This window comes from Pocillopora damicornis, chromosome 2 (assembly GCF_964200805.1).
Source record: "Pocillopora damicornis chromosome 2, jaPocDami1.2, whole genome shotgun sequence".
NCBI lineage: Eukaryota > Metazoa > Cnidaria > Anthozoa > Scleractinia > Pocilloporidae > Pocillopora > Pocillopora damicornis.
This window is the reverse complement of record NC_142671.1, coordinates 36,319,656-36,347,100: the sequence shown is the minus strand read 5'-3', so window position 1 is coordinate 36,347,100 and position 27,445 is coordinate 36,319,656. Positions and strand designations below refer to the sequence as shown.

The 27,445-nt window shown below is 39.1% G+C and overlaps 5 protein-coding genes across 5 annotated transcripts; 2 read left to right on the top strand and 3 right to left on the bottom strand.

The window, feature by feature from the left end:
* Window positions 1-3,301: 3,301 nt before the first annotated feature.
* LOC149051097 (uncharacterized) lies at window positions 3,302-6,418 on the bottom strand. The gene is made up of 4 exons (XM_089193774.1): window positions 6,345-6,418; window positions 5,102-5,156; window positions 4,237-4,342; window positions 3,302-3,503 (listed from the first exon to the last, which is right to left on the bottom strand). Exons 1-4 carry the CDS (start codon window positions 6,416-6,418, stop codon window positions 3,334-3,336), a joined length of 405 nt encoding a protein of 134 aa, XP_089049900.1. The 3' UTR covers window positions 3,302-3,333.
* Window positions 6,419-9,154: 2,736 nt separating this feature from the next.
* Window positions 9,155-11,358, top strand: LOC113678594 (uncharacterized). Its single transcript, XM_089196292.1, has 2 exons — window positions 9,155-9,293; window positions 10,218-11,358. Exons 1-2 carry the CDS (start codon window positions 9,277-9,279, stop codon window positions 10,963-10,965), a joined length of 765 nt encoding a protein of 254 aa, XP_089052418.1. The 5' UTR covers window positions 9,155-9,276; the 3' UTR covers window positions 10,966-11,358.
* Window positions 11,359-11,400: 42 nt separating this feature from the next.
* Window positions 11,401-12,643, bottom strand: LOC149051096 (uncharacterized). Its single transcript, XM_089196291.1, has one exon. It carries the CDS (start codon window positions 12,466-12,468, stop codon window positions 11,401-11,403), a length of 1,068 nt encoding a protein of 355 aa, XP_089052417.1. The 5' UTR covers window positions 12,469-12,643.
* Window positions 12,644-15,813: 3,170 nt separating this feature from the next.
* LOC149051095 (uncharacterized) lies at window positions 15,814-17,107 on the top strand. Its single transcript, XM_089196293.1, has one exon. The coding sequence runs from the start codon at window positions 15,814-15,816 to the stop codon at window positions 17,017-17,019; it is 1,206 nt and encodes a 401-aa protein (XP_089052419.1). The 3' UTR covers window positions 17,020-17,107.
* A 3,674-nt stretch (window positions 17,108-20,781) lies between these two features.
* Window positions 20,782-26,571, bottom strand: LOC149051094 (uncharacterized). Its single transcript, XM_089193771.1, has 6 exons — window positions 26,498-26,571; window positions 25,255-25,309; window positions 24,389-24,494; window positions 23,523-23,655; window positions 22,764-22,975; window positions 20,782-22,079 (listed from the first exon to the last, which is right to left on the bottom strand). The coding sequence occupies exons 1-6, from the start codon at window positions 26,569-26,571 to the stop codon at window positions 22,015-22,017; spliced, it is 645 nt and encodes a 214-aa protein (XP_089049897.1). The 3' UTR covers window positions 20,782-22,014.
* Window positions 26,572-27,445: the final 874 nt, after the last annotated feature.

Sequence of the window (27,445 nt, the reverse complement as noted above, 5' to 3'; positions counted from 1 at the left end):
CGCTTTGTTATTCACGCGCAGCAAATTGTTCTTCCAAGTTTAGGTTACAACAACGATGCGATCACTCTGCGTTAACGAACGATTGAACTTCAAGGAAAGCAATATGAGAGGTCAATGACCCGGTTCGCAGTGATCATGCGAACAGCATGTTTTCCTCAGATCAGTTACCGGAAAATACTGGTCAAATTTTCCACTTATAACGACCCCCTTGAATGAGTACTTTTGCTTGAAGACACAACTACAACGGAGTCTCTTAACCAGTCCCAAGCCGCGTGTCGCTCGATAGATCGCAGGATATGATTGGCCACTGTATCACATTACGTCAGAGGACATATCTGCAATAAGAGGACATAAGTGCAACGGTACAAATGTCTCACACCTGCCACTCTCCTCTCGTGCCTCCCTCCGACGGCTTGAAAACGCAGTCTCCTGTTGGAAGGGCCGAGGAGGAATTGGTTTCGACTGAAGCGGCCGTTGAAAGAGGGGAAGGGGAAGTGGTAGGGTGTATACTTCGTGGCTCAGTTCCCCTAATCCCTTACGTGGTTTAGTTTCGAGCGCGTGCAGGCCTTGGTCCTCACATGATGATTTTCAACAACGCATGTGTTCCACCGTGGAACACGATTACGGCTGGTTTCATAAGTTTATTCATTCACTCGTTCATTCTTTCATTCTCTCATTCATTGTTTCTCAAATGTACCATGGGTGCTTTTCACCGGCAAAAAGATTAAACAATTCGGTTAGGTTGTTGTAATAATGAACCCACAGAACCCAAAGAACCATTGGATAGTTACCCAAAAAAAGATCCACGTCTTAATAAGCACCTTTCCCGAAATAGACACCTACCATCTTGGTAAACTAAGAAAATACTGGTCCTTCATAAATAAGTACCCCCCCCCCCCCACCTCTCTAATTGAAAATAAAGTTGTTGAGATTGTAAAGCAAGTCAACTTACAATAACTAAGCAACAGCTAGCGAGCACACTAATTTATTTTCAAATCAAATGCACAAAAAAAAGAATTCCAGGTCATGTTCACAAAATTATTTACAAGCTACCGTGCATTTTGATGTTAGTCAGACGGACGCTTCAGGTTACTGCATGTATAACAACAGCCTTCACTTACAAAAATTGATTTAACTAATGATTTTTACGTGAAATATCTATCACAAGTACGAGAAAAAAAAGTACCCTGAGAGGCGAACTTTCCTTTTAGGCGCTGGTGTAAGAAAATTTAAAATGTGCCCTTACACATGACCAAAACAATCGGGCCTCCGTCCACAATCAAGAAAAATAAACAGCACCCGACAGCAGTTTTTCTTTTTCATTTGAGAGGTTCAAGCGCTTTTCGAATGACTGTATCATAAACACAAAACAAAACAATAGCAAAGTAATAAAAGCGGCAAATCTGATTATCGGAAGTGAACTGAAATTAGATACATTTCAACATTTGAAATTCAAAGCCCTCAGGTGAGGACAACGTATCAAGAGGTCAAATATTCGATTGATTGAGAAGATGGTGCAATCTTTTTTCTTCTGACCAGTCACAGAACAATGTCGTAGAGCGAAACGAACCAAGAACAATTTCGATTGTCAATTAAAAAGATCCATCACATGTAACCTCTAAACCGCTGCTTACCTGAGAGTCTAGTAATGCGCATGCTTAAAACAACAATGAACATGTAGGAGGTAGAGGTCACCATTCGTCTCAAAGGAACAATTTTCTCAAAGAGTTATTTAATTGCTAACCTTATTACTGTCTCTCTCTTAAGATATCAGTATGAACAGTCATAAGGGACTGTCCTTCTCGGAAGATTAAATACAACGGAACTGCATAACGTTACTTATTCTGTTAGCAAATTCTCGTTCACTGAGTAAACGGGGACGGAAAATTAAAAAGGAAGATGGCCTTGGAGGTGTGAAGTGGGAGTAGAATGTTTTAGTGCCAATACTTGACAATTAGTCCTAACACCAAACAAAATGATATAAAAATCTTTGGATGGTAGGGGGAGGAGTGTAAACATGGTATCTGAGCCCCCCCCCTCCCCCCAGCTCATCCCATCCAAGACCCCTTTAAATGACTTTTCTATGGGTTGACCGGTTACTTTAAGTCTACAATCTACTGAGTAGTTTTGTGGCTTATTTCCTGGAACAACAAGTACCACTGCACGTGTCTCTATTACTAATTGGATTATTTCTTATCATTATTAATCAGTTGTTAGTATTTCCTCCATGGCCTGGATCATTTTGACTGTGAGGCAAAAGAGCTAAAGATCCTGAAATAAAAAGGACAGATTTCGTATCGGTAAACTAAAATGATAGTATTCTACTTAAATCTAGCGTAAATTATAGCAGCACGACTCGATCTTGTCGACTGACCGTTAAATTAGGCCACCTGCTAATGACTTTGGTCATAAAAATATGATTTATGAACAAGACAATAAGTAACAAGCTCACAGCCTTATACATATGGTACGCGCTTCGTATCTCACGGATAGGACTAGTTTAACACTGGCGGATTACGTGTATAAGCAACAAGAACAAGTAGAGCAGCAATTGTAGGAAACTTTGAACGATCCCGACATAATTTTTTTTTTTGAAAGATTTCCAATTTTGTACCATACAGCAGCAGGAGAAGCAGTGCCATAATAAATGGTGCTGAGAATTGAGAGGACCTGATGCTGTTTTCTTGGGCAAAACACTCAACTATCACAGTACCTCTCTCTCCACCCAGGGGTAAAAATGGGTACTAGCAGACTCACCCAAGAGGGAGTGGCCAAACTTGTTTTCACTTCATGTTGCGGAACAACGATGCGATCACTCTGCGTTAACGAACGATTGAACATCGTTGTTGTTAGCCACAGACTGAAATCGGTCCCGAGTTCTGGGCCTTGAGATATCAAGAAAGATGGGGCCTTTAACTCTCGAGATCAGAGGCCGAATTCTCCCAACTAATGAAAATACATCTCTTTGTTAGCTACTAATGAGAAGTTGATGCTCAATCCTTAGAGATACCTTTCATAGAAATATCGCAAAAGATAGCGTGCCGGAGTGGTTACGTCGCTACAATTGCAATAAAGTTATCCCGGGAACTAGTCCTTTTTCCTGTCACCTGGCTTTGAACTCGTTTAGCACGATTCTACGATTCACGATTCGTTTAACATCGATTCTATTTTTGGACTTCGCCAAAACTGAGGTAGGACTGAGCGTGGTCTATCAACAGTATTAAAAGGATAATCATATTTCTCTACGGGAACAAAGAACTCACACAAAAAAAGTTTCGCTTCGGGGATCATTCCTTCACTCAACTTCATGCGCAGGTCAAAATAAAAGTCATTTTAATAACCTTGTTGCTCCATCATAACATTCACAAACCTGAGGAAATACACCAGAGTCCCAACGAGAAACACAACCACGAGCGCGGCAGCGACGCCAACACCAATGGCCAACTGCGTTCCTGAGCCGGAATCGGAAGACTGTGTTGGATACAAACCACCGCCACCATAGTCTGTGAAACAACAAGAATAACGAAGGTTCTCACCGTCTTGCAAATCGTAATGCACAAAAAATATACTGTATAATAAAATTAAAAACTACAAGCGTGCTTCATATGTACAACGTCTCCGGCGGTGCCACACCTCAACTTAAGCAAAAGACATGCAAACAGCATTGAGGAAACTTAAATTGGGAGATTAAGATGTTACAACAGCGACGTGTGGTAAAAAGGTCGAAAAACGGAATTAATTTTCCTCCAAGATTTTCGCCTCTAGCTCGATACCTTAATCGTTTCTGACCATAATCATCTTCACTTCGGCATGACATGTAAATTTAATGTTGAGTTCAATCTAAAACCGGGACTAGATTGCTGTCGAGGTTTTGTTGCTAAGCCTCGCTATTGTTTTGCTCATAAGATCCTTTGTCTCGCTACGTTCTTGTTGCCGTCGCCGTCGTGGTTTTCTCAAAGTCCCTGATAAGTCGCCTTCACGGTTTCTGCCCTCAGTTTCGAGAATATGGTGTTAGATCAAGAAAACCTCTACCTGATCAGTTGGCGTATTCTCGTTACCTGTTTGCTTGCTAATGTATGGATATTAAAGGGAGAAGTAACATTTCATAACTCCTGGGAGTTGAAGGGTTGAAGGCAAAACTCAAGTTTCTCCTCTCATAGATGATATCTCATATGAATGCAAGAAGCTTCTCTCCTTCGTTGCATGCATTGGATACAGTATCACAGATCAAGGTACCTCTATTTGGTAGCACCTCGACGTGTGTGACTCTGACAGTCAAATCCTTAGGCAGCTGGATCTTGACCGAACCCATCTCCACCTTAAACTTCAGTAAATCCACAATCTGGGGAAGCAAAGACAAGTCAAGTCTTGTACCACGTTGATCAGTTAGGCATCTTCAAAAGCAGATAAAGATATCTGGCAAAAATTATAAAAAGTACCCTTGTACATCTTTAGCTGAAAAAAAGGGGGGGAGGGGAGGGGGCGGGCGGGCGGTACAAAATATTGACACAAAACAAAACAACATAAAGACAAAACTGCAAACGGGTGGGGGGCGAAACTGGAAGGTAACGCTAAAAAAAAACCGTTTTGTCTGGTGTATTTTTTCCAAACGGATCTGGCCTACGATGCCAAATCTTAGGAGTCTTAAAAATGGGACTGTTTTGCTGTCTGCATAGAGAAGAGACTGAAATTTGTTTACCAATAGTACTGAGATCAAATTTTAATAACAAACAGTTTTCCTTAAAAAAAAAAAAATTTAATTATAACTTTGTCCCTTTTGATGTGGTCACTTCGGATGTGGATCGCAGCGTTTCGACTGCATACAGCTAGTCTTCTTAAGGCGATGAGGTGGATTGAGTACGCGTTACTTATATGCTGTTGTGATTAGCTGTGATTGGATGGAATTCCACATTTTAACAATTGTATAATACTATTGCCATGGATAAGCAGGCGACATGTGACATGCGCAGACGTTACTTGGCACTGTAGTTCGCATCTATATTCATTCTTCGAAAGTCGTTTGCCGGTAAGCCTCGATCCAAATTTTCTAACGCGCGTCCTCCTATATCGAAGGTGGAATAACGAAATTACAAACACTTACCTCATCTGCTGATTTGCTGGTGTTGGTTTGAGCAGGTACTATAGACACATCACTTCTAACCAATAATAAACCATTTGCACCAAAGGGCCTGACCCTTTAACTCCCAGTTCAAATTCGTCATCCTCCTCACTATTGACCATACAATTCTTATAATGTTAGTTCAGAGAATTTAGTATCGGATCAATTAATTATCCCTAAATTGATAATTTTCTTCATTCTCATAACTTACCTGGTTGACATTGTATTGATAGTGTAAGGAGAAATTCTGTCTTGGTCACTCATGGGAGTTAAAGGGTTAAACATGTTTTAAAGCTGTTTTGTTTTATGATGTAAATTTGTTTTCCTAATAGAAACTGCTTGATGTTTATTGACTTAAGATTTAACACATTGAAGATACAAGTCGGTGACTACTTAATAGTAAAATGGAGAATTCAGGTTTTCAGTTCTCTGTTTTGGATTTTCATTCAGTTAACCCTTTAACTCCCAGAAGTGATTCACATAAAAATTCTCCCTACAATATTCATACATTATTCTGCAAACAGGTAATGAGAATATTCAAACTTATTAGGTAGAAGCTGCTATCTTGATCTAGCACCACGTTCTCATAACTAATTTACATGGAAATGTGTAGCAGCTACAGCGGAGAATTAACAATCAGATCTTGGGAGTTTAAGCATTACACAGAAAGTTTTACTTTTTTAAATTAAACCTTGGTTATTGCACATTCCATACCATGAGAACCGTAAAAATCCAAATTGATCATTAAAAATAAATCTTATGCTGCTGGCAATCATATTAGGGAGCCATTCAGTAAATGGTGCAACATCTCTCTGGGTTCAATGGGTGATGACCTCATTTCAAAGATTTACACTCTTGCCAGTCATTTTTTGAACTTAAATGTCATTTAGAATGGACACTGCGATAGGAAACTTTTTTATAAAAACAAAGCTGAAATTTAGGAAAGACTCCTGTTTTTGTGATAACATGCAATTTCTTAGTCCCTCTTATTTTCAAATTTAATGGTGCTAATTTCCAGTTTGATGCTGCCAATTTCCCCTCAAAGGTCAACCAGCGTCTCAACTGCATGCATGCAGATTTTCCTGTTAACTGATATTTACGTAGTAAAACCATTCGTCAATCTACTTAAGATAAAAGTTATGCCGCAATTTTGCTTGAGATCTGTACATACCAAGCTTCAAACGATTCAAAGCGTCGTAAGTTGAGTACTCATTCCTTTCTTTACCTGGAGATGCTCTTCGCGATATCTTTCCCAGCGTTCAAGGCTTCTTCTAACCTTCGTCGAGTACTGGAAGACATTACAACCTTTTTAAAGCTTTCAAACGCTAGGTAGAGTAAAAGTGATCCATAACCCTCTGTAATGCAGCCATAAACAGTTACTCTATTAAGTCTGCGAGTTACAGCCTAAAAAGTCAAACTTTCAACGAAACAAGTTTTCCCGGAGGAGGTGCTGAAGTTGTCGTTTCCAGGCTTCATCCATTTCTAAGTACATGAGATGGACTGGGCAAATCTAAACGGTCAACGCGCGAGGGAGACACTCCCTCTTCACCCCCACCCCCCCCCCCCCCTTTTCTGGACAGGGAGGGACTTCAGCATCAAGATAAATAGAGAGTACTACATGGGCGCGCATAGATATGGAATTTCTCTTCGAGTGTTTAGCTCGATAGCTCACGAGTGAGCGCAGCGCACAAGTCTGTCGAGTTGAACACTTGAAGAGAAATTCCATGTCTACAAACAACCACGTATTATTTTGCTTATCATATAAACACAATAGCCCTTTACTGACAAGAAAAGCCGACTTCATTTAGAATGAAAATAAATGAAACGAAAATCCCCGAATAACAATCGTAGAGTGCGTTAGCACTAACTCTAAGGATGGAAAAATGCGTTGAATCACGATTACAAAAACAACACTGGTCGTAATTTTCAACTGAAAAAATCTCATTTATTGACTTTGTCCTTACCGACAGAAGAAGTCTTTAAGGTAAACGGCCAAAATCGGCCAGTGGCAAATCTTCCAGTTGACGATTTTCATTCTCAGCCGCGAGAAATGCCAACACCAAAGCTATTGAATACATAACTTTCTTTCTTTTTGTATATTGGTTTTTCCCCTTCTAGAAAAGTTTGAACCAATACGGATTTTTCAGTGTTTTAGCCGCCACAATCCGAGAACGTTCCGACAAACTACCTTATATTGAGAACCGGGAAGGCTTTGCCGATCATTTATCAAATTGTCCGAGTGGCGCTAAAGGCGAGTGACGTGTCAGCAGCTGATTGGCTATATCAACACACGTGAAAAAATACGAAATTTTTTCACGAGTGTTGTTACGGCTTTTCTCAGGGCCGGAAATCCCTGTATAACACCGCAGTTTATGTGATAAAAAAATTTTTTCGGAAATTATGAGTAGGTATCAATGGAAAAGTAACTTTGATATTCATAGCATAGATTCTTGTTTACAATAAGATGTTTTCAGTTTTTTGAGGGTGCGTTCCTTTGGGAGAATCCGGATCTGGATTTCTGATCTGTGGCGTTCCTTTCGAGCAAATCCATTTTCAGATCAGTGGTCTATCAAATCCACTCTGGACAAGAATTCATCGGATCACTGATCTTCGTGACCTAAAGACGAATCATTGGATCATTGATCCAACGTGTTCCTTTGAGCGAAGGATCCGAAATTAATCATTTTGCCCAGCGGCGCTCAATCTCAAATTAGGTTCTTCATATATTGACCGGAAAGATTGTTGGCAATCGCTCCACAAATTCTGCGATAAACACGAAATAAAATCAATTTTGTAATGTTAAATCGAGCGGCCACTGATCGCAGGCATTCAGGGTTCCCAAGTATCCGTATCGTAATCAATACTTGCTTCTGTAAGTCATTAGTAGATCTCCCACCACTCCTTTGCCCATGAGGCAGACCTAGGCAAGTAGCTAACAGGCGTTCCATACAGCTGACTGTAGTTCTTGACATCCGAAAATGACTTAAAAAATCTGAAACAATGTAGATTAGTTTAATACGTTCGAAGCACTTCTCAATGTGGACATGGCTCTGCCTCTCCCTTAAAAAAAAAAACAAAAAAAAACAATAGTAATTCTTCATCTTGACAACTTCTCACTTCTTGTAGTATTGAATCATCCGAAAGTTCCTTTATTAACGAAACAACAGCTGTTCTATCCACGACGGCCATCTTGTTTCCGTTTTTAAATTTAGCGCATAATTCCGCCTACGCGCTCTACAATTTCGCGCCTGCTGTCATGGTTACTGATCTGGTGATGACTTTGATGCAACGTGATCTGTGTGATCTTGGATCACAAATCCTAATCTGGAACCTCGTAAAGGAACGCACCCTTAAATTTCCCATAAAGACCAATCTAGGCCTACTGCTCAACCGCTGACTGAAAATCAATCGGGATAACTCTAGGGTCGTAAAAAACTCGGATCAGCAGAAGGAAGGAAAACTTTCACTTGCTTTACCTTTTCATTGGATTAAAATTTTTACATGTGATACCGATATTATAGTCTATTCAATAACATATACAACCATACTAGAGTATTAATGTCCACCCAGGAACATATCAACTGGAACTCTCACATCCCATATAAACCCTTGGAGACTTCCTTTGCCCGTATTTTTTCTTCATTTGAGAACCTAACCAGAGGTTGCGGTGTGCTGGCTAATCGTAGCAAATGAAATTATTGTGTAACGACGCTCTGTCACACGCGATTACAAGAAACGTTCATCGAGTGAAGACAGTCAAACTTCTGATTGTGATACTCTCGCGGACGTGGTGAGAACAGAGTATATCGGGGGAATTTTGAAAACTAAGACTGTTCTTAAAATAAAATGATATACAGGCAGCGTAGGTAGGTATGATGCGTGAGGAAGCTCCTAGTCCTAATGCTCAATCTTGTTCCCAGTGTCCTCTCTTCCCTGTTCAAATAAACAACCTTGGGGAACCTGTAAGTGAGGCGGCAGTTAACGGCAGATAACAGGGACCTTACGATCCGACAACGGCGACGGCGACGTGGGACTTTTTTACTTCCGGTTACGTACTGCGCATGAGTAGATTTCTGAGACGGCGGTGTCCCTTCACGCGCGGACGTCTAGAAGCCTTGTTTGACGTTGTGCGAAAACGTGGAAATTAAAACCCAACTATGGCAAAGGAATCAAGGTAAAAACGAGACTTTGCGACTAAATTTAAAGAATACTAGTTTGTTTGAAATATCCGAAACGAACAGAGCGTGGAGTCTTTAGTATACGACCACAAACTGAATGGAGAGAGATTTGACTTATTTTGCTTTGTATTTGTTTGTGATTGTACTTCACTCGCTATCACTGAGCTTTCTTATCACTTACTTTCCAACTTTTTTCTCGATCAAAAAAAGAGAACAATTAAGCTTAATTTTATTTTGGGTTTACTAGGAAATAGTAGAGAGATTTTGTCGGCAGCGGTACTAGATTCGACCGATGCAAAGTGTATAAATACTTTCATTGAGCTAATTTTCATTTATAATCGTAGATTAACCTTATTTTACAAGGAACTCACTGGCTGGGTTGAACAGTTATATCGACGAATTCCGATACCGCAAATATTGCTTTATTTATAACTGAATCAAAAACAAATACAAAACAGAGACGTTCACATAATTTCCACTGTTTCCTAATTAAATAAGAATTATTTTACAAAATCCAAACTTTATTGATTGCCCAATATTTTGCTCCAAATGCTACACATTTTTTTAGTAATTATGACTGTCTTCATTTGAAAGCGTCCTTCCAACCTTAATTGTATGTTTCCCTCATTTGGAAGGCAAAGGATAGCCATCATGTATTCTCATGATCATTTCTTTATCTGTCAACAAGTTCAGCTAATTTATTGGAGGACTAAAGAAAACAAAGATATTGTCTAATATTATGATGATCTAGTTAATACCACCCAAAGCAAGTTATGTTATTTGTTTTAAAAACTTTGATCATGATTAGGACCAAGTGCTAGTAAATCTCAGATACAATGATAATTTTATTGTTAGCAAATTTTGCTGATATACTGATACTTCTTCCTCATGAAGTAATTTTTGTTGCACTGCACTTTCAGTCAATCAATGAAATGGAATGAAGAACACGAATTGCTTATGTTGAGGGAATTGATGCTTTTGCAGCCATGGCTGCACAAGAAAGGAACTAGTGAGAGAGGAGATGATTGGGAAAAGCTGGCAGTATCCTTAAATGCTATTCCTTATCCCCAATTCCGTGTTACTCAACAGTCTGTTCGTGACCACTATTCAACAATGGAAAAGAGAAGAAGGAAAAAAGTCAGGGAAGAAGACAGAGCCTCAGGTATTGCCCCTGAAGAGGACAAGGAACTAGATCAACTGTTAGATGAAACCATTGAACTCTTTGATGAGTCTGACAAAATCACAGATCAAACAAAACAAAAGCAGGAAGAAGAAGCAAAGAAAGCAGAGGAAATGCGGAAGAGATCATTGGAAACTTTTAAAGATAGTGCCAAAAGGAATGCCGATGAACAGCAAGGAGCAAGACCGAAAAAGGGCAGAGCTAGTGGTGCAAGCACTCTGGCTTACCTGAAGGATAGGGCAGAAGTAGAAGCTACTTTAAAACGTGATGAATTGGAGATAAAAAGGCAAGAGTTAGCACTGCAAGCAAAGGAGCAGGAAGGAAGACAACAGCAATTGGATATGATGAACAAGCAAACTAGAGATACCCAGCAGCTTCAGCAGCAGCAAATGCAGCAGTTTATGCAAATGAATGCAAACATGATGCAACAGCACCAACAACAAACCCTTGCACTTATGGAACTAATGAAAAAGTTTGCTGGGAAGTGATGCTGGTCAATCTCTGCAAGAGGTCATTTAAATGCACAAAGAGTTCACATTTTTATTAACTTGAACATTTTCAAGGAAGTTAAAAATTAAAGATTTATAATAATAATTACTTGTTTACATATATAGTTGTAAAGGAAATGTTGCTTAATTTTGCCAACCTTTGAAAGTCGCCGAATTGATGTTATGCCAGTATCAAAACTGGGGCTGAGCCTTTATCAAGGCAATAGGGCTTATCCAACTATAGAATTGCATTACTCTCTGTAAACATGCTCACCATTATTTGTTCTCATTTAATAGTTTGTTTTGGTGGCATTTATTTCACTTTAATTCCAATATGTTAGCCTTTCTCGATTGCATAATTTTTTTTATTAAAAAGCAGTTCAATTTTCGAAAGGAAAAGTGTTATGTAACTTTTGTAAAACCTGTTTGGCAGACTTAGTGAAAATAATCCCCAATTTCTGGGGGAGAAACATCAAAGTAGTCTGATGTGGTGGATCCGTAACAACAAACACGAGCATTGTGAAGAAGGGCACATGTCACATACATTTTGCCAACAGCACTTAAACTTATTTTCAAGTTTATTTTGAAATCCAGAAATTTAAAATAATTTATTATATCACCAAAAATCCATTCAACAGAAACTCTGACTTCACTCATAGATTCATTCCATGCAGACTGTATGGGAGTTAGTCCAGCCCCTCGAAAAGGTCCTTGCAGATGTAGTCGAAGAGGATATGCCGGATCTCCATAAATACATAGGGGGTTCCCATTTGTGTCCACTGAAAATCGTTGCAATTGGTTTAACACTCCAGATCTAGCTAACATCCCACTGTCATGTCTCTTTCCCTCGACAGGCCCAAACAGGTTGGCAACAAGGCCACTGGGTGCTGCGATAGATTGAAACTTTATAGCATGGACTTTTTTGTGACCATTGTATAAGCACTTTTGGTTTTGTCCTGGTCGGCATATGGGCCTCACAGTACCGTCAACAAACCCCCAACAGTTGTCAAGAGCAGCTCCCCTGTTGTGAACTGCAACGGCAAACTCCTCTAAATGATCGGGTCTTAACCAATCCTGGTTCAAATCATTGAGAAGTCGGTTCCGTGTTTGATACATCTTGTTCATAACAGCATTTGAGATCATACACAATTGTGGTTCTGGCCTTCCAAATCTGGGTATCATGTCTACGTATCTACAGGGATAGGCAAATCTTTTAAGAAAAATGCACAATGCCTCAACCATGTCGACATTTACACCATTGTAGCAAACGATCCGATCCGGTAAAGTAAACACCTCTGCCAAGTTGTAAATGTCATTCTTGTAAAATCTAAACTCAGTTTTACATTCATCATCGGTCATCTTGTCGAGATCGAAACACTCGTAGTTAGTGTACGGTAAATCCGGATTTTTAGGCTTGTGTAAATCGTAGAGAAGCACGAATTCTTCAGCGTTAATCAAACGGGAAGCATGAGCCAGGAGAATAGTGTCACGGAACTTTGGCATGGCTTTCTAAAAAACTTTCGTTGACTTAAACACGATAAACATCAATGACCGTCGTCAACGTTCTCGCTCGTAAAATTCGTAATCTCAATTTTGGCGGGAACGCCAACACGACGTGGCCCCGCTCGACCCAGACTTCTCACGTTGCCGTCGCCGTCGCCGTTGTCGGATCGTAAGGTCCCTAACATCAGTTTAGTGAGGAGACAAGGGTGAATCGCTTTGGGAAACAGAAAAACTTGTAAGGTATGAGTACAATGTTAAATTTAGCTTATTTCCCACGATGGTAGTAGTGGTTGGGTATATACCTATATATTTTATATTCATCTGGGTTTCCTTTTCAAATTCGATGGAGTTACCGCTATCAATTAAAAGAACTTCAGTAGTTTGTTTTCATTTTAAATTTACATTGGAATGTCTCAACTGTTAAAATGTTTCCATTGCCATTAAGTATATCTTGAACCAAATGGATATCTCAATGAAACCAATGTTTCAGCAGTGATGCTCTCCGGTAAACTGCAATTTAAGCAATTGTAGAAAAGGAAGGCAAAAATATAGGTTTTGACTTCATTCAAACCTGTGCTTCCCAAATTCTACCAACTGAAGAATTTTTCGTGAATGCACCATGGAAAGTTTGAATGGATGAATAGTTAGCAAATCCTTCTCCTTTTGAGATGGCTGTCCCTTTGTTAGCCAAAAGCATATGAGAGAGTTTCCTTACTAAAGAAATTTTACACTTAATAAGTTATTTGGGTAACAGAAAATTTGGAATAAAATTGATGAATGTACTTAGATGAAAGCAAGGTTCAAAATAACAGCCGGCTGCCGGCGGCAGCCGCAACTTTTAGCGCACTTATCAGCGATTTTTCACCGAAGAACTAGAATTTCATAGCAAAATATTACGCTTACTGATCGTCCAACTGCAGTAAAAGTCGCTGTCATGCTATGATGAACTTTTCATGTTAGGCAATTAAGCAGCCAAGAAATGCGCTTAAAGCTTTTCGGAAACGTAAACGAGTATAAAGTTTCGAAATTCGAAGCGTGCTACAGGGAGTATTTTTGTTTACAGTATTCAGCTTTCCACGTATTTGTTGGAGCGTGAAACATGCAAGTTTGTGTAAACACCGTCACATTATCGTATTTACGTTTCTGCACTTACATACTACCTTTAATCAAGATTTATTTTCTGCAAAATCCTGTTCAATGTCGTTTGCAAAGCCTTCTTACACGTTCAAATTAAAGTCGGTACTGCACAGTACGGATTTCCCATGGAGAAGCGCGACAGTTTGTCTCGACGAAATTGTATATTTCACGCTTGAAGAAACACCGAAAAATTGAGCCGTTTGCAACGTTTTCTTAGAAAAGGAATTGCTGCCACAAAACATGTTGATCAAAATAAAGATTCTGATGCTGAAATTATTTTAAGCAATTTAAGGTAATTATTCCTTTCAGTACTGTTAATAAATCATGTTGAGTGTTGAAGACATGTTCTGACTGCTCATTTATTATTGACAGTTAAGAAAACAATGAGCCTTGACAAAAGCCTACAAATTCACGCTAAAAGCTGAAGAATTATTTTCAACCCTGAAAGTTATGGCTTTACTTCGAGTGAAAGACCAATAACTTGAAGATTAAAAACAGGTAAAATTATACAGTTAGGAAACGTTTATACTCATTGAGAGGATTGGATGTAGGAGTGTTGATGAAAGAAGTTAATTTTTTTTTATTTTTATGGCTAATACCTCCTATAGGAGGCGAAGCCACACATGTCGTTGAAATGAGTCAGTGAGTTAGTAGTTTCCTGGTGCTACTGATTGTTTATTTCAGAGCACTAAAGAAGACGATAAACATCTTAAAATCATCTCAGTATGGTGCGTAAAAAATCTAAGCTTTTCCTTGCAGAAATATCTTAAAAGGTGTGATTGGGGCACATAGAGGAATTTACTTTCTATCAAGAGAAAGAATTTTAATGCTTGGATTAGGAAATTATGCCCAGTAGATTGGAAAGTAAAGGTTTTTTTTTAGTCCTTGCCGTGACACTACACATGATGATAAAATCTCTGAAAATAATTTTACACTGTTGTCTCAGGCACGTATTTGATGACAAGACTGTTCATGGCATAAATATCTGGAAAGGTGATCTCTTAGTCATACAAGCTCTGAAACCTAATTTTATTTATTTGAAGAGGGAGCATTTTACCATTTCAATCAGCAATTTATACCCAAAAGAGCCACCAAATTTGAGAAGGGAAGCGATGTCTTAACTAAGATACCTTGAGTTTAGCATGTGGAAAAGGGAATATTAATTTTAATCAACAGAATAAAAACAAAAGGAGCATAGTTTAATCATTATTTGGGCCTAGAGGATAGACTGATAGAGGAACAGTGAGCTTTTTGAGCTAGCAGATATAAATTATCGTAACTATTACTGTGAATATATGAATATATATACTGCTACTACTGTGCATGAATATATGAATATATATACTGCAAATATATGACTTTCGTATATTCTTAACTATTTGTAACTATTACTGTTGTTAACATTATTATGTTTAATATTGTTAATATCATTGTAATCAGTATATTCTTGAATCATCTTTCACTTGTGGAACAGGGTACTTGTAAATATGTGGGGTGCAGTTGGCTTTCTGCACCAGAGACAAATCTTGTGCAACACTACCTTCTAGTATCATTAGACAATCTTGAATTCTTTTTGATACTTTATACAAATTGTGCTATATCAGTAGCCGCATGAGGTGTTAAACTCCTTTTTTGTGATTTTTATCATTGTCTTACCTTTTAACTGGATTCTCTATTAAAGTCTATTGGGAATCTCTTTTGTAGTGTCCACTGGAAATTTCTTTTGTCCAGTTTTTGTACTTTGGGTTGCTCCACTTGATAGTGACAGGAGGAGTGACTTTTCCGTTTAGACAAGTTCATTGAATAAATTTTTCACACAGTGACAACTATAGATGAAAGTTTAGCATCACAAAGACAACATGTAGATTGTGTGAACTGGTTGTGTGAGGCTATGTAAAGGGACTTGTTGGAAATGCACTTCTCTTTGTAGGTCCTTACTCATGTGAAGGTTTTTCTTTCAGGGCTTTTGCTAGAAATTGCACTGTCTGTGAATCCCTTTGTTAGTGACAATTGTTATAGTAGAACTTCCTTTCCTGGAAGAGTATTACTGTTTGAAACATATTTTACCAAACTCACCATCCAATTTCTTTGTTTATTCAAACTTAAGACATTGCTTCTGAAACCCTGTCAAATATGTGCATCTGGTTGAGTAAATCTCTTTTTTTTTTGTATGCTTCCATTTTAGAACACTTTGCATGGCAAAAAAAAATGTCCACTTCTGGGAATAAGCCATATCAGTGCAAAACTTGTAACCAGTATTTTGTAAAAAAAGGAAATCTACAAAGACATGAGAGATCTCACACTAGAGGAAAGCCATACCAGTGCAAAACCTGTGACAAGTGCTTTCATAGACAAAGAGATCTAGAGGTTCATGAGAGATCCCACACTGGAGAGAAGCCATACCAGTGTAAAAGCTGTGACAAATGGTTTAATGATAAAAGAAATCGACATAGACATGAAAGATCCCACACTGGAGAGAAGCCATACCAGTGCAAAACTTGTGACAAAGGGTTTGCACAAAAGGGTCATCTAACATTACATGAAAGATCCCACACTGGAGAGAAGCCATACCAGTGTAACAGCTGTGACAAGTGGTTTAGTGATAAAAGAAATCTACATAGACATGAAAGATCCCACACTGGAGAGAAACCATACCAGTGTAAGACATGTGATAAGTGGTTTACACGAAAAGAAACTCTAAAAGCACATATGAGATCCCACACTGGAGAGAAGCCATACCAGTGCAAAACTTGTGACAAGTGGTTTGCACAAAAAAGTCATCTAACAGTACACAAAAGATCCCACACTGGAGAGAAGCCATACCAGTGCAAAACTTGTGACAAAGGGTTTGCACAAAAGGGTCATCTAACATTACATGAAAGATCCCACACTGGAGAGAAGCCATACCAGTGTAAAAGCTGTGACAAGTGGTTTAGTCAAAAAAGAAATCTACATATACATGAAAGATCCCACACTGGAGAGAAGCCATACCAGTGCAAAACTTGTGACAAAGGGTTTGCACAAAAAATTCATCTAACAGTACACGAAAGATCCCACACTGGAGAGAAGCCATACCAGTGCAAAACTTGTGACAAAGGGTTTGCACAAAAGGGTGATCTAACAGTACATGAAAGATCCCACACTGGAAAGAAGCCATACCAGTGTAAAAGCTGTGAAAAGTGGTTTAGTGATAAAAGAAATCTACATAGACATGAAAGATCCCACACTGGAGAGAAGCCATACCAGTGCAAAGCTTGTGACAAGTGGTTTACTCAGAAGGGAAAACTACAAAGGCATGAAAAATTGCACTCTGGACAGCATGATGAAACATTTACTTGTTGGATTTGTCAGGAGGAACTGAGCAGTGAATCCCAGCTCATTAAACACTACGAAGAACACATGAAGTTCCCTTGATTTTATTGTTGATAAGTCTATCTGATGTAAGTTTAAGATTTAAAGAACATTTGAGTTTTGCAGTAAAATGAATAATTTTGATTTCTCAGATTGACTTTCTTATAAAGTGGGACGGGTGTAGTCTATAGACATTTCGTTACTGTTATATGGATTTATCGGTGCGAAAAGAATCATGGTACTGTAACATGGCACTGGTGTAGATTAAAGAAACCTGTTGAGTTTATCTGCACCTATCAGGATATTAACAGGCCATTATTACAACAGGTACAGCTATTACACCTGCAGCAGGCCAAATGCTATATGCTATGCCACTTTACAATCTGCATCTAATGACAATGTCATTTATTTTTAAACAGAGGCTGACTGGTTTTCTTTGTCAGTAATGCTCTTCAGTAAGCTTACAAGCTAATGCTTTGTTTTCTTAGCAATGTCTTTGCTTCCTCTTTCCTTTAATTCTTCTTTAAGCTGAGGAACTGTCATTTTTGTAAAGTCAACTGAGCTCAAAGGCACAGTAGAGTGAGTTTGAGATGCAACAGTACTTTAACCACTTTGCAGATTAGATAGAGGTGTAGCAATTTCAGACGGTACAGTTTTTTCTTTTTCGGAATATGTCCTCTTCCCAGTACTCTAGTTTGTTTCTGATAGGATTTGGGCTCCCATTCCCTTTTTCTTAAGTGCCATTAGCATGACTCTTGATGAAGAACATCTCTAATAGAGTCCCACTTGTTGAATTTCCAGAAAACAGTGGACCCATCAATGTTCCTTTCAACTCCTTGCCCTGTAAATGTTGTTACTACTTGGTACATTTGGAAAAACCATGGGATATATGGGAAACCATAACATGAAGATATTGGGTAACTCTCTTTCACTCTTAACCTTCCCTTAATCCTTTGAGAGAAATGAAATCACTCACCTATTGTTTTGCTTTCAACCAAAACTCTGTGGGGCTGGTATTCAGTTGCCAATTACTGAGATTTTTTACAGGGCTGCAAAGTACACCTGTATTTTTATGATCTTTTCAGCAGTTTTAGGCCTCAAGAAATCATTCATTTTCTCTGGAAGGTGATACAGCATTATTTTCTTATCATTTCTTATGAGACTTATCCATTCGTGAACAGAACTTTCTTTGCCATTTGCATTTTTCTTTCCCAGACATCAAAAGACACTCCACAAGACCTTCTACTGTGAATGAACTTATTACCTATTTAGGTGTGCCTGTTTGTTGATCAGGTTTCCAATACTCTCCTCAATATCCCAATCATTGACTTCTGTTATTAAATTGGCAGTTAACACTTATCAGTTATTCTTAAAAGGAGGTGAAGTTCATCAACAATTATATGATCCAATTCAATGTCCAGAAGGGGTTCCTTACAACAGCCATAATCATCCTTTGATTTTTTGGACATTTCTTTCAATTCTTGTAAAGACCTTGAAAGTGGCTTTGAATTGAAATAACTAACATGCTGATCTGTTTTCCATCTATCATCCTTTTGGATTTAACACCATGCACGTGCATAGTTAGCTGTTGCTCCATTTAAACCTAGCATGCGGAGAATGAATTTATAATTACCGCAATGCATGGTCCCTAATTGCTCCTTCCAACGGAGCATCGTAATCTAACACAAGCTGTAGGCCAGGGAAAACTTGTGAGGTTTTCTTAGAGGGTCCTCAGTGTTAATTCTATGCCATTCTTTTTGCAATGGATAGGGTATTTCCAGGGCGAAAATTGGTTTCGTCTCCAAAAATTTAGCTGCATATCATTATTAAATCTGTTTATCGAACAAATTTTAAACATGTTTAAGCTTTGGTGTGAACGGGGTATAAGCTCCGGTTTACTGAACTCAACTACTTTTGCATATTCATGCTGACAGTTCTTTCTGTCATCCGACATTTTTTTAAAAAACCCGGGAAAATGTATTGTATTCCAACTCGGAAAACAGGAGGAGAGGCTACCTAGCTAGAAGAAAAATTTTTAAAATGGTGGACGAAGTATGTGTAGCGTTGCAGTCGTGTCTTCCGTTGTGGTTATTTCCTCACACATCATAACCAATAGAATGCAGTTTTACTTCTTCCAATCAAAGTGCGTTGTGATCGTGTCTTCTGCGTGTCACTTCCCAACTAGGGGAGGGATGCAAAGCAAAACCCAATTTTCCATTTTTTTTTCCAATGAATTCTAGAAAAACGGGATAAATTCTGTGAAATTCATCCTTTAGGTGGATTCTATCCTATTGACTTGCCATAGCCACCTTTAGCCCCATTTTCGATTTAATCATTGTGTGAATTTGTCATAAACGGGATAAAATAGGACAAATCCACCCAAAAGTGCCATAAATCCTACAATAATTTAGAAACAGTACTAAAAAAAAAACAGCTAAAATCAGCGGAACCGCAATAAAATCACAATCTACTACTTCAATTTTTTTAACGGAGGGCTTAGTGCGATACGGCAAAAACCAACAGTACTCAAAATAAACAACTGAAGGCCAAACTTCTGTGATTGAAGGAAGACTTCGTGACGCAGACAAATAATCACAACTTGGACTTCTCAGTCGATCTCACCTCCGGCAGATTAGGTGAAGTGTCAAAAATATATAATTTTATGTCGACGAACCATAATCTATGATCTTCAACTATTAAAGAAAATAAAGCAATTGTGATATGACGCCACATTGTGCTTTTGTCTTAGCTTGTGGCTAAAATGTTGTCATTGAAGTCGCAAGTCGAGCAATGAAGACTGTAAATAAAGCAAGGCTGCAAATAAAACGTGAACAATAACGCATCCTTTGGTCGAAAGTCGCTTTGTTATTCACGCGCAGCAAATTGTTCTTCCAAGTTTAGGTTATAACAACGATGCGATCACTCTGCGTTAACGAACGATTGAACTTCAAGGAAAGCAATATGAGAGGCCAATGATCCGGTTCGCAGTGATCATGCGAACAGCATGTTTTCCTGAGATCAGTTACCGGAAAATACTGGTCAAATTTTCCACTTATCCCGACCCCCTTGAATGAGTCCTTTTGCTTGAAGACATAACTACAACGGAGTCTCTTAACCAGTCCCAAGCTGCGTGTCGCTCGATAGATCGCAGGATATGATTGGCCACTGTATCACATTACGTCAGAGGATACATCTGCATTAAGAGGACATAAGTGCAACGGTACAAATGTCTCACACCTGCCACTCTCCTCTCGTGCCTCCCTCCGACGGCTTGAAAACGCAGTCTCCTGTTGGAAGGGCCGAGGAGGAATTGGCTTCGACTGAAGCGGCCGTCGAAAGAGGGGAGGGGGAAGTGGTAGGGTGTATACTTCGTGGCTCAGTTCCCCTAATCCCTTACGTGGTTTAGTTTCGAGCGCGTGCAGGCCTTGGTCCTCACATGATGATTTTCAACAACGCATGTGTTCCACCGTGGTGATATATTACGGCTGGTTTCATAAGTTTATTCATTCACTCGTTCATTCTTTCATTCTCTCGTTCATTGTTTCTCAAATGTACCATGGATGCTTTTCACCGCCAAAAGATTAAAAAATTCGGTTAGGTTGTTGTAATAATGAACCCACAGAACCCAGTGAACCATTGGATAGTTACCCGAAAAAAGATCCACGTCTTAATAAGCACCTTTCCCGAAATAGACACCTACCATCTTGGTAAAATAAGAAAATACTGGTCCTTCTTAAATAAGTACCCCCCCCCCCCACCTCTCTAATTGAAAATAAAGTTGTTGAGATTGTAAAGCAAGTCAACTTACAATAACTAAGCAACAGCTAGCGAGCACACTAATTTATTTTCAAATCAAATGCACAAAAAAAAGAATTCCAGGTCATGTTCACAAAATTATTTACAAGCTAAAGTGCATTTTGATGTTAGTCAGACGGACGCTTCAGGTTACTGCATGTATAACAACAGCCTTCACTTACAAAAATTGATTTAACTAATGATTTTTACGTGAAATATCTATCACAAGTACGAGAAAAAGAGTACCCTGAGAGGCGAACTTTCCTTTTAGGCGTTGGTGTAAGAAAATTTAAAATATGCCCTTACACATGACCAAAACAATCGGGCCTCCGTCCACAATCAAGGAAAATAAACAGCACACGACAGCAGTTTTTCTTTTTCATTTGAGAGGTTCAAGCGCTTTTCGAATGACTGTATCATAAACACAAAACAAAACAATAGCAAAGTAATAAAAGCGGCAAATCTGATTATCGGAAGTGAACTGAAATTAGATACATTTCAACATTTGAAATTCAAAGCCTTCAGGTAAGGACAACGTATCAAGTGGTCAAATATTCGATTGATTAAGAAGATGGTGGAATCTTTTTTCTTCTGACCAGTCACAGAACAATGTCGTAGAGCGAAACGAACCAAGAACAATTTCGATTGTCAATTAAAAAGATCCATCGCATGTAACCTCTAAACCGCTGCTTACCTGAGAGTCTAGTAATGCGCATGCTTAAAACAATGAACATGTAGGAGGTAGAGGTCACCATTCGTCTCAAAGGAACAATTTTCTCAAAGAGTTATTTAATTGCTAACCTTATTACTGTCTCTCTCTTAAGATATCAGTATGAACAGTCATAAAAGACTGTCCTTCTCGGAAGATTAAATACAACGGAACTGCATAACGTTACTTATTCTGTTAGCAAATTCTCGTTCACTGAGTAAACGGGGACGGAAAATTAAAAAGGAAGATGGCCTTGGAGGTGTGAAGTGGGAGTAGAATGTTTTAGTCCCAATACTTGGCAATTAGTCCTAACACCAAACTAAATGATATAAAAATCTTTGGATGGGAGGGGGGGGGAGTGTAAACATGGTATCTGAGCCCCCCCCTCCCCCCACCTCGTCCCATCCAAGACCCCTTTAAATGACTATTCTATGGGTTGACCGGTTACTTTAAGTCTACAATCTACTGAGTAGTTTTGTGGCTTATTTCCTGGAACAACAAGCACCACTGCACGTGTCTCTATTACTAATTGGATTATTTCTTATCATTATTAATCAGTTGTTAGTATTTCCTCCATGGCCTGGATCATTTTGACTGTGAGGCAAAAGAGCTAAAGATCCTGAAATAAAAAGGACAGATTTCGTATCGGTAAACTAAAATGATAGTATTCTACTTAACTATAGCGTAAATTATAGCAGCACGACTCGATCTTGTCGACTGACCGTTAAATAAGGCCACCTACTAATGACTTTGGTCATAAGAATACGATTTACGAACAAGACAATAAGTAACAAGCTCACAGCCCTATACATATGGTACGCGCTTCGTATCTCACGGATAGGACTAGTTTAACACTGGCGGATTACGTGTATAAGCAACAAGAACAAGTAGAGCAGCAATTGTAGGAAACTTTGAACGATCCCGACATAATTTTTTTTGAAAGATTTCCAATTTTGTACTATACAGCAGCAGGAGAAGCGGTGCCGTAATAAATGGTGCTGGGAATCGAGAGGACTTGATGCTGTTTTCTTGGGCAAAACACTCAACTATCACAGTACCTCTCTCTCCACCCAGGAGTAAAAATGGGTACTATCAGACTCACCCAAGAGGGAGTGGCCAAACTTGTTTTCACTTCATGTTGCGGAAACCAGGGCAATTTCCGGCCAGATAGGCCACTTAGCTCGATAGCTGACTATTAAACATTTCCCGTCCCGTTTCATACTTTATAAATTACTAATGCTCATTTACGGCCGAGAGGGAGAGCCAGCGGGGTCTACTGTGTTTATGCCCTTTGCTTACTTACCTGTCCCGAAGTTGTCTATTAGTTCTTCATCACTGTCGGCGTCTGGTGCTGCACTGGTGGGTATGGGTACATAACGCAACGACCCCCCTGGCTGCGGATGTAAAGACTCTTCATTCTCACAGTCATCGCTTTCTACCAGGGGGTCCCTCAGTTGTGCACCGTCACTGTATAAGCGGAGGTGAGTGTAGCGGCTTCGTAAAAGGTTGTAGCGTCTGGAAAAGGAGTACAAGGGAGTTGTTAGCCACAGACTGAAATCGGTCCCGAGTTCTGGGCCTTGAGATATCAAGAAAGATGGGGCCTTTAACTCTCGAGATCAGAGGCCGAATTCTCCCAACTAATGAAAATACATCTCTTTGTTAGCTACTAATGAGAAGTTGATGCTCAATCCTTAGAGATACCTTTCATAGAAATATCGCAAAAGATAGCGTGCCGGAGTGGTTACGTCGCTACAATTGCAATAAAGTTATCCCGGGAACTAGTCCTTTTTCCTGTCACCTGGCTTTGAACTCGTTTAGCACGATTCTACGATTCACGATTCGTTTAACATCGATTCTATTTTTGGACTTCGCCAAAACTGAGGTAGGACTGAGCGTGGTCTATCAACAGTATTAAAAGGATAATCATATTTCTCTACGGGAACAAAGAACTCACACAAAAAAAAGTTTCGCTTCGGGGATCATTCCTTCACTCAACTTCATGCGCAGGTCAAAATAAAAGTCATTTTAATAACCTTGTTGCTCCATCATAACATTCACAAACTTGAGGAAATACACCAGAGTCCCAACGAGAAACACAACCACGAGCGCGGCAGCGACGCCAACACCAATGGCCAACTGCGTTCCTGAGCCGGAATCGGAAGACTGAGTTGGATACAAACCACCGCCACCATAGTCTGTGAAACAACAAGAATAACGAAAGTTCTCACCGTCTTGCAAATCGTAATGCACAAAAAATATACTGTATAATAAAATTAAAAACTACGAGCATGCTTCATATGTACAACGTCTCCGGCGGTGCCACACCTCAACTTAAGCAAAAGACATGCAAACAGCATTGAGGAAACTTAAATTGGGAGATTAAGATGTTACAACAGCGACGTGTGGTAAAAAGGTCGAAAAACGGAATTAATTTTCCTCCAAGATTTTCGCCTCTAGCTCGATACCTTAATCGTTTCCGACCATAATCATCTTCACTTCGGCATGACATGTAAATTTAATGTTGAGTTCAATCTAAAACCGGGACTAGATTGCTGTCGAGGTTTTGTTGCTAAGCCTCGCTATTGTTTTGCTCATAAGATCCTTTGTCTCGCTACGTTCTTGTTGCCGTCGCCGTCGTGGTTTTCTCAAAGTCCCTGATAAGTCGCCTTCACGGTTTCTGCCCTCAGTTTCGAGAATATGGTGTTAGATCAAGAAAACCTCTACCTGATCAGTTGGCGTATTCTCGTTACCTGTTTGCTTGCTAATGTATGGATATTAAAGGGAGAAGTAACATTTCATAACTCCTGGGAGTTGAAGGGTTGAAGGCAAAACTCAAGTTCCTCCTCTCATAGATGATATCTCATATGAATGCAAGAAGCTTCTCTCCTTCGTTGCATGCATTGGATACAGTATCACAGATCAAGGTACCTCTATTTGGTAGCACCTCGACGTGTGTGACTCTGACAGTCAAATCCTTAGGCAGCTGGATCTTGACCGAACCCATCTCCACCTTAAACTTCAGTAAATCCACAATCTGGGGAAGCAAAGACAAGTCAAGTCTTGTACCACGTTGATCAGTTAGGCATCTTCAAAAGCAGATAAAGATCTCTGGCAAAAATTATAAAAAAGAACCCTTGTACATCTAAAGCAGAAAAAAAGGGGGGGGAGGGGAGGGGGCGGGCAATACAAAATATTGACACAAAACAAAACAAAATAAAGACAAAACTGCAAACGGGTGGGGGGCGAAACTGGAAGGTAACGCTAAAAAAAACCGTTTTGTCTGGTGTATTTTTTCCAAACGGATCTGGCCTACGATGCCAAATCTTAGGAGTCTTAAAAATGGGACTGTTTTGCTGTCTGCATAGAGAAGAGACTGAAATTTGTTTACCAATAGTACTGAGATCAAATTTTAATAACAAACAGTTTTCCTTAAAAAAAAAAAAAAAAATTTAATTATAACTTTGTCCCTTTTGATGTGGTCACTTCGGATGTGGATCGCAGCGTTTCGACTGCATACAGCTAGTCTTCTTAAGGCGATGAGGTGGATTGAGTACGCGTTACTTATATGCTGTTGTGATTAGCTGTGATTGGATGGAATTCCACATTTTAACGATTGTATTATACTATTGCCATGGATAAGCAGGCGACATGTGACATGCGCAGACGTTACTTGGCACTGTAGTTCGCATCTATATTCATTCTTCGAAGGTCGTTTGCCAGTAAGCCTCGATCCAAATTTTCTAAGGCACGTTCTCCTATATCGAGGGTGGAATAACGAAATTACAAACACTTACCTCATCTGCTGATTTGCTGGTGTTGGTTTGAGCAGGTACTATAGACACATCACTTCTAACCAATAATAAACCATTTGCACCAAAGGGCCTGACCCTTCAACTCCCAGTTCAAATTCGTCATCCTCCTCACTATTGACCATACAATTCTTATAATGTTAGTTCAGAGAATTTAGTATCGGATCAATTAATTATCCCTAAATTGATAATTTTCTTCATTCTCATAACTTACCTGGTTGACATTGTATTGATAGTGTAAGGAGAAATTCTGTCTTGGTCACTCATGGGAGTTAAAGGGTTAAACATGTTTTAAAGCTGTTTTGTTTTATGATGTAAATTTGTTTTCCTAATAGAAACTGCTTGATGTTTATTGACTTAAGATTTAACACATTGAAGATACAAGTCGGTGACTACTTAATAGTAAAATGGAGAATTCAGGTTTTCAGTTCTCTGTTTTGGATTTTCATTCAGTTAACCCTTTAACTCCCAGAAGTGATTCACATAAAAATTCTCCCTACAATATTCATACATTATTCTGCAAACAGGTAATGAGAATATTCAAACTTATTAGGTAGAAGCTGCTATCTTGATCTAGCACCAAGTTCTCATAACTAATTTACATGGAAATGTGTAGCAGCTACAGGGGAGAATTAACAATCAGATCTTGGGAGTTTAAGCATTACACAGAAAGTTTTACTTTTTTAAATTAAACTTTGGTTATTGCACATTCCATACCATGAGAACCGTAAAAATCCAAATTGATCATTAAAAATAAATCTTATGCTGCTGGCAATCATATTAGGGAGCCATTCAGTAAATGGTGCAACATCTCTCTGGGTTCAATGGGTGATGACCTCATTTCAAAGATTTACACTCTTGCCAGTCATTTTTTGAACTTAAATGTCATTTAGAATGGACACTGCGATAGGAAACTTTTTTATAAAAACAAAGCTGAAATTTAGGAAAGACTCCTGTTTTTGTGATAACATGCAATTTCTTAGTCCCTCTTATTTTCAAATTTAATGGTGCTAATTTCCAGTTTGATGCTGCCAATTTCCCCTCAAAGGTCAACCAGCGTCTCAACTGCATGCATGCAGATTTTCCTGTTAACTGATATTTACGTAGTAAAACCATTCGTCAATCTACTTAAGATAAAAGTTATGCCGCAATTTTGCTTGAGATCTGTACATACCAAGCTTCAAACGATTCAAAGCGTCGTAAGTTGAGTACTCATTCCTTTCTTTACCTGGAGATGCTCTTCGCGATATCTTTCCCAGCGTTCAAGGCTTCTTCTAACCTTCGTCGAGTACTGGAAGACATTACAACCTTTTTAAAGCTTTCAAACGCTAGGTAGAGTAAAAGTGATCCATAACCCTCTGTAATGCAGCCATAAACAGTTACTCTATTAAGTCTGCGAGTTACAGCCTAAAAAGTCAAACTTTCAACGAAACAAGTTTTCCCGGAGGAGGTGCTGAAGTTGTCGTTTCCAGGCTTCATCCATTTCTAAGTACATGAGATGGACTGGGCAAATCTAAACGGTCAACGCGCGAGGGAGACACTCCCTCTTCACCCCCACCCCCCCCCCCTTTTCTGGACAGGGAGGGACTTCAGCATCAAGATAAATAGAGAGTACTACATGGGCGCGCATAGATATGGAATTTCTCTTCGAGTGTTTAGCTCGATAGCTCACGAGTGAGCGCAGCGCACAAGTCTGTCGAGTTGAACACTTGAAGAGAAATTCCATGTCTACAAACAACCACGTATTATTTTGCTTATCATATAAACACAATAGCCCTTTACTGACAAGAAAAGCCGACTTCATTTAGAATGAAAATAAATGAAACGAAAATCCCCGAATAACAATCGTAGAGTGCGTTAGCACTAACTCTAAGGATGGAAAAATGCGTTGAATCACGATTACAAAAACAACACTGGTCGTAATTTTCAACTGAAAAAATCTCATTTATTGACTTTGTCCTTACCGACAGAAGAAGTCTTTAAGGTAAACGGCCAAAATCGGCCAGTGGCAAATCTTCCAGTTGACGATTTTCATTCTCAGCCGCGAGAAATGCCAACACCAAAGCTATTGAATACATAACTTTCTTTTTCTTTTTGTATATTGGTTTTTCCCCTTCTAGAAAAGTTTGAACCTCACTATCTATCAGCAATACGGATTTTTCAGTGTTTTAGCCGC

Excerpts from the sequence above, each read along its gene's own strand:
- LOC149051095 (XM_089196293.1), top strand. The coding sequence starts at position 15,814 with ATGTCCACTTCTGGGAATAAGCCATATCAGTGCAAAACTTGTAACCAG.
- LOC149051097 (XM_089193774.1), bottom strand. The coding sequence starts at position 6,418 with ATGTCTTCCAGTACTCGACGAAGGTTAGAAGAAGCCTTGAACGCTGGG. Across the intron at positions 5,157-6,344 it reads ATCGCGAAGAGCATCTCCAG|AAGTGATGTGTCTATAGTAC; the intron begins GTAAAGAAAGGA and ends ATTATTGGTTAG. Across the intron at positions 4,343-5,101 it reads CCAGCAAATCAGCAGATGAG|ATTGTGGATTTACTGAAGTT; the intron begins GTAAGTGTTTGT and ends TTGCTTCCCCAG.
- LOC149051094 (XM_089193771.1), bottom strand. The coding sequence starts at position 26,571 with ATGTCTTCCAGTACTCGACGAAGGTTAGAAGAAGCCTTGAACGCTGGG. Across the intron at positions 24,495-25,254 it reads CCAGCAAATCAGCAGATGAG|ATTGTGGATTTACTGAAGTT; the intron begins GTAAGTGTTTGT and ends TTGCTTCCCCAG. Across the intron at positions 22,080-22,763 it reads AATAGACAACTTCGGGACAG|GATCTTTAGCTCTTTTGCCT; the intron begins GTAAGTAAGCAA and ends TTTTTATTTCAG.
- LOC149051096 (XM_089196291.1), bottom strand. The coding sequence starts at position 12,468 with ATGCCAAAGTTCCGTGACACTATTCTCCTGGCTCATGCTTCCCGTTTG.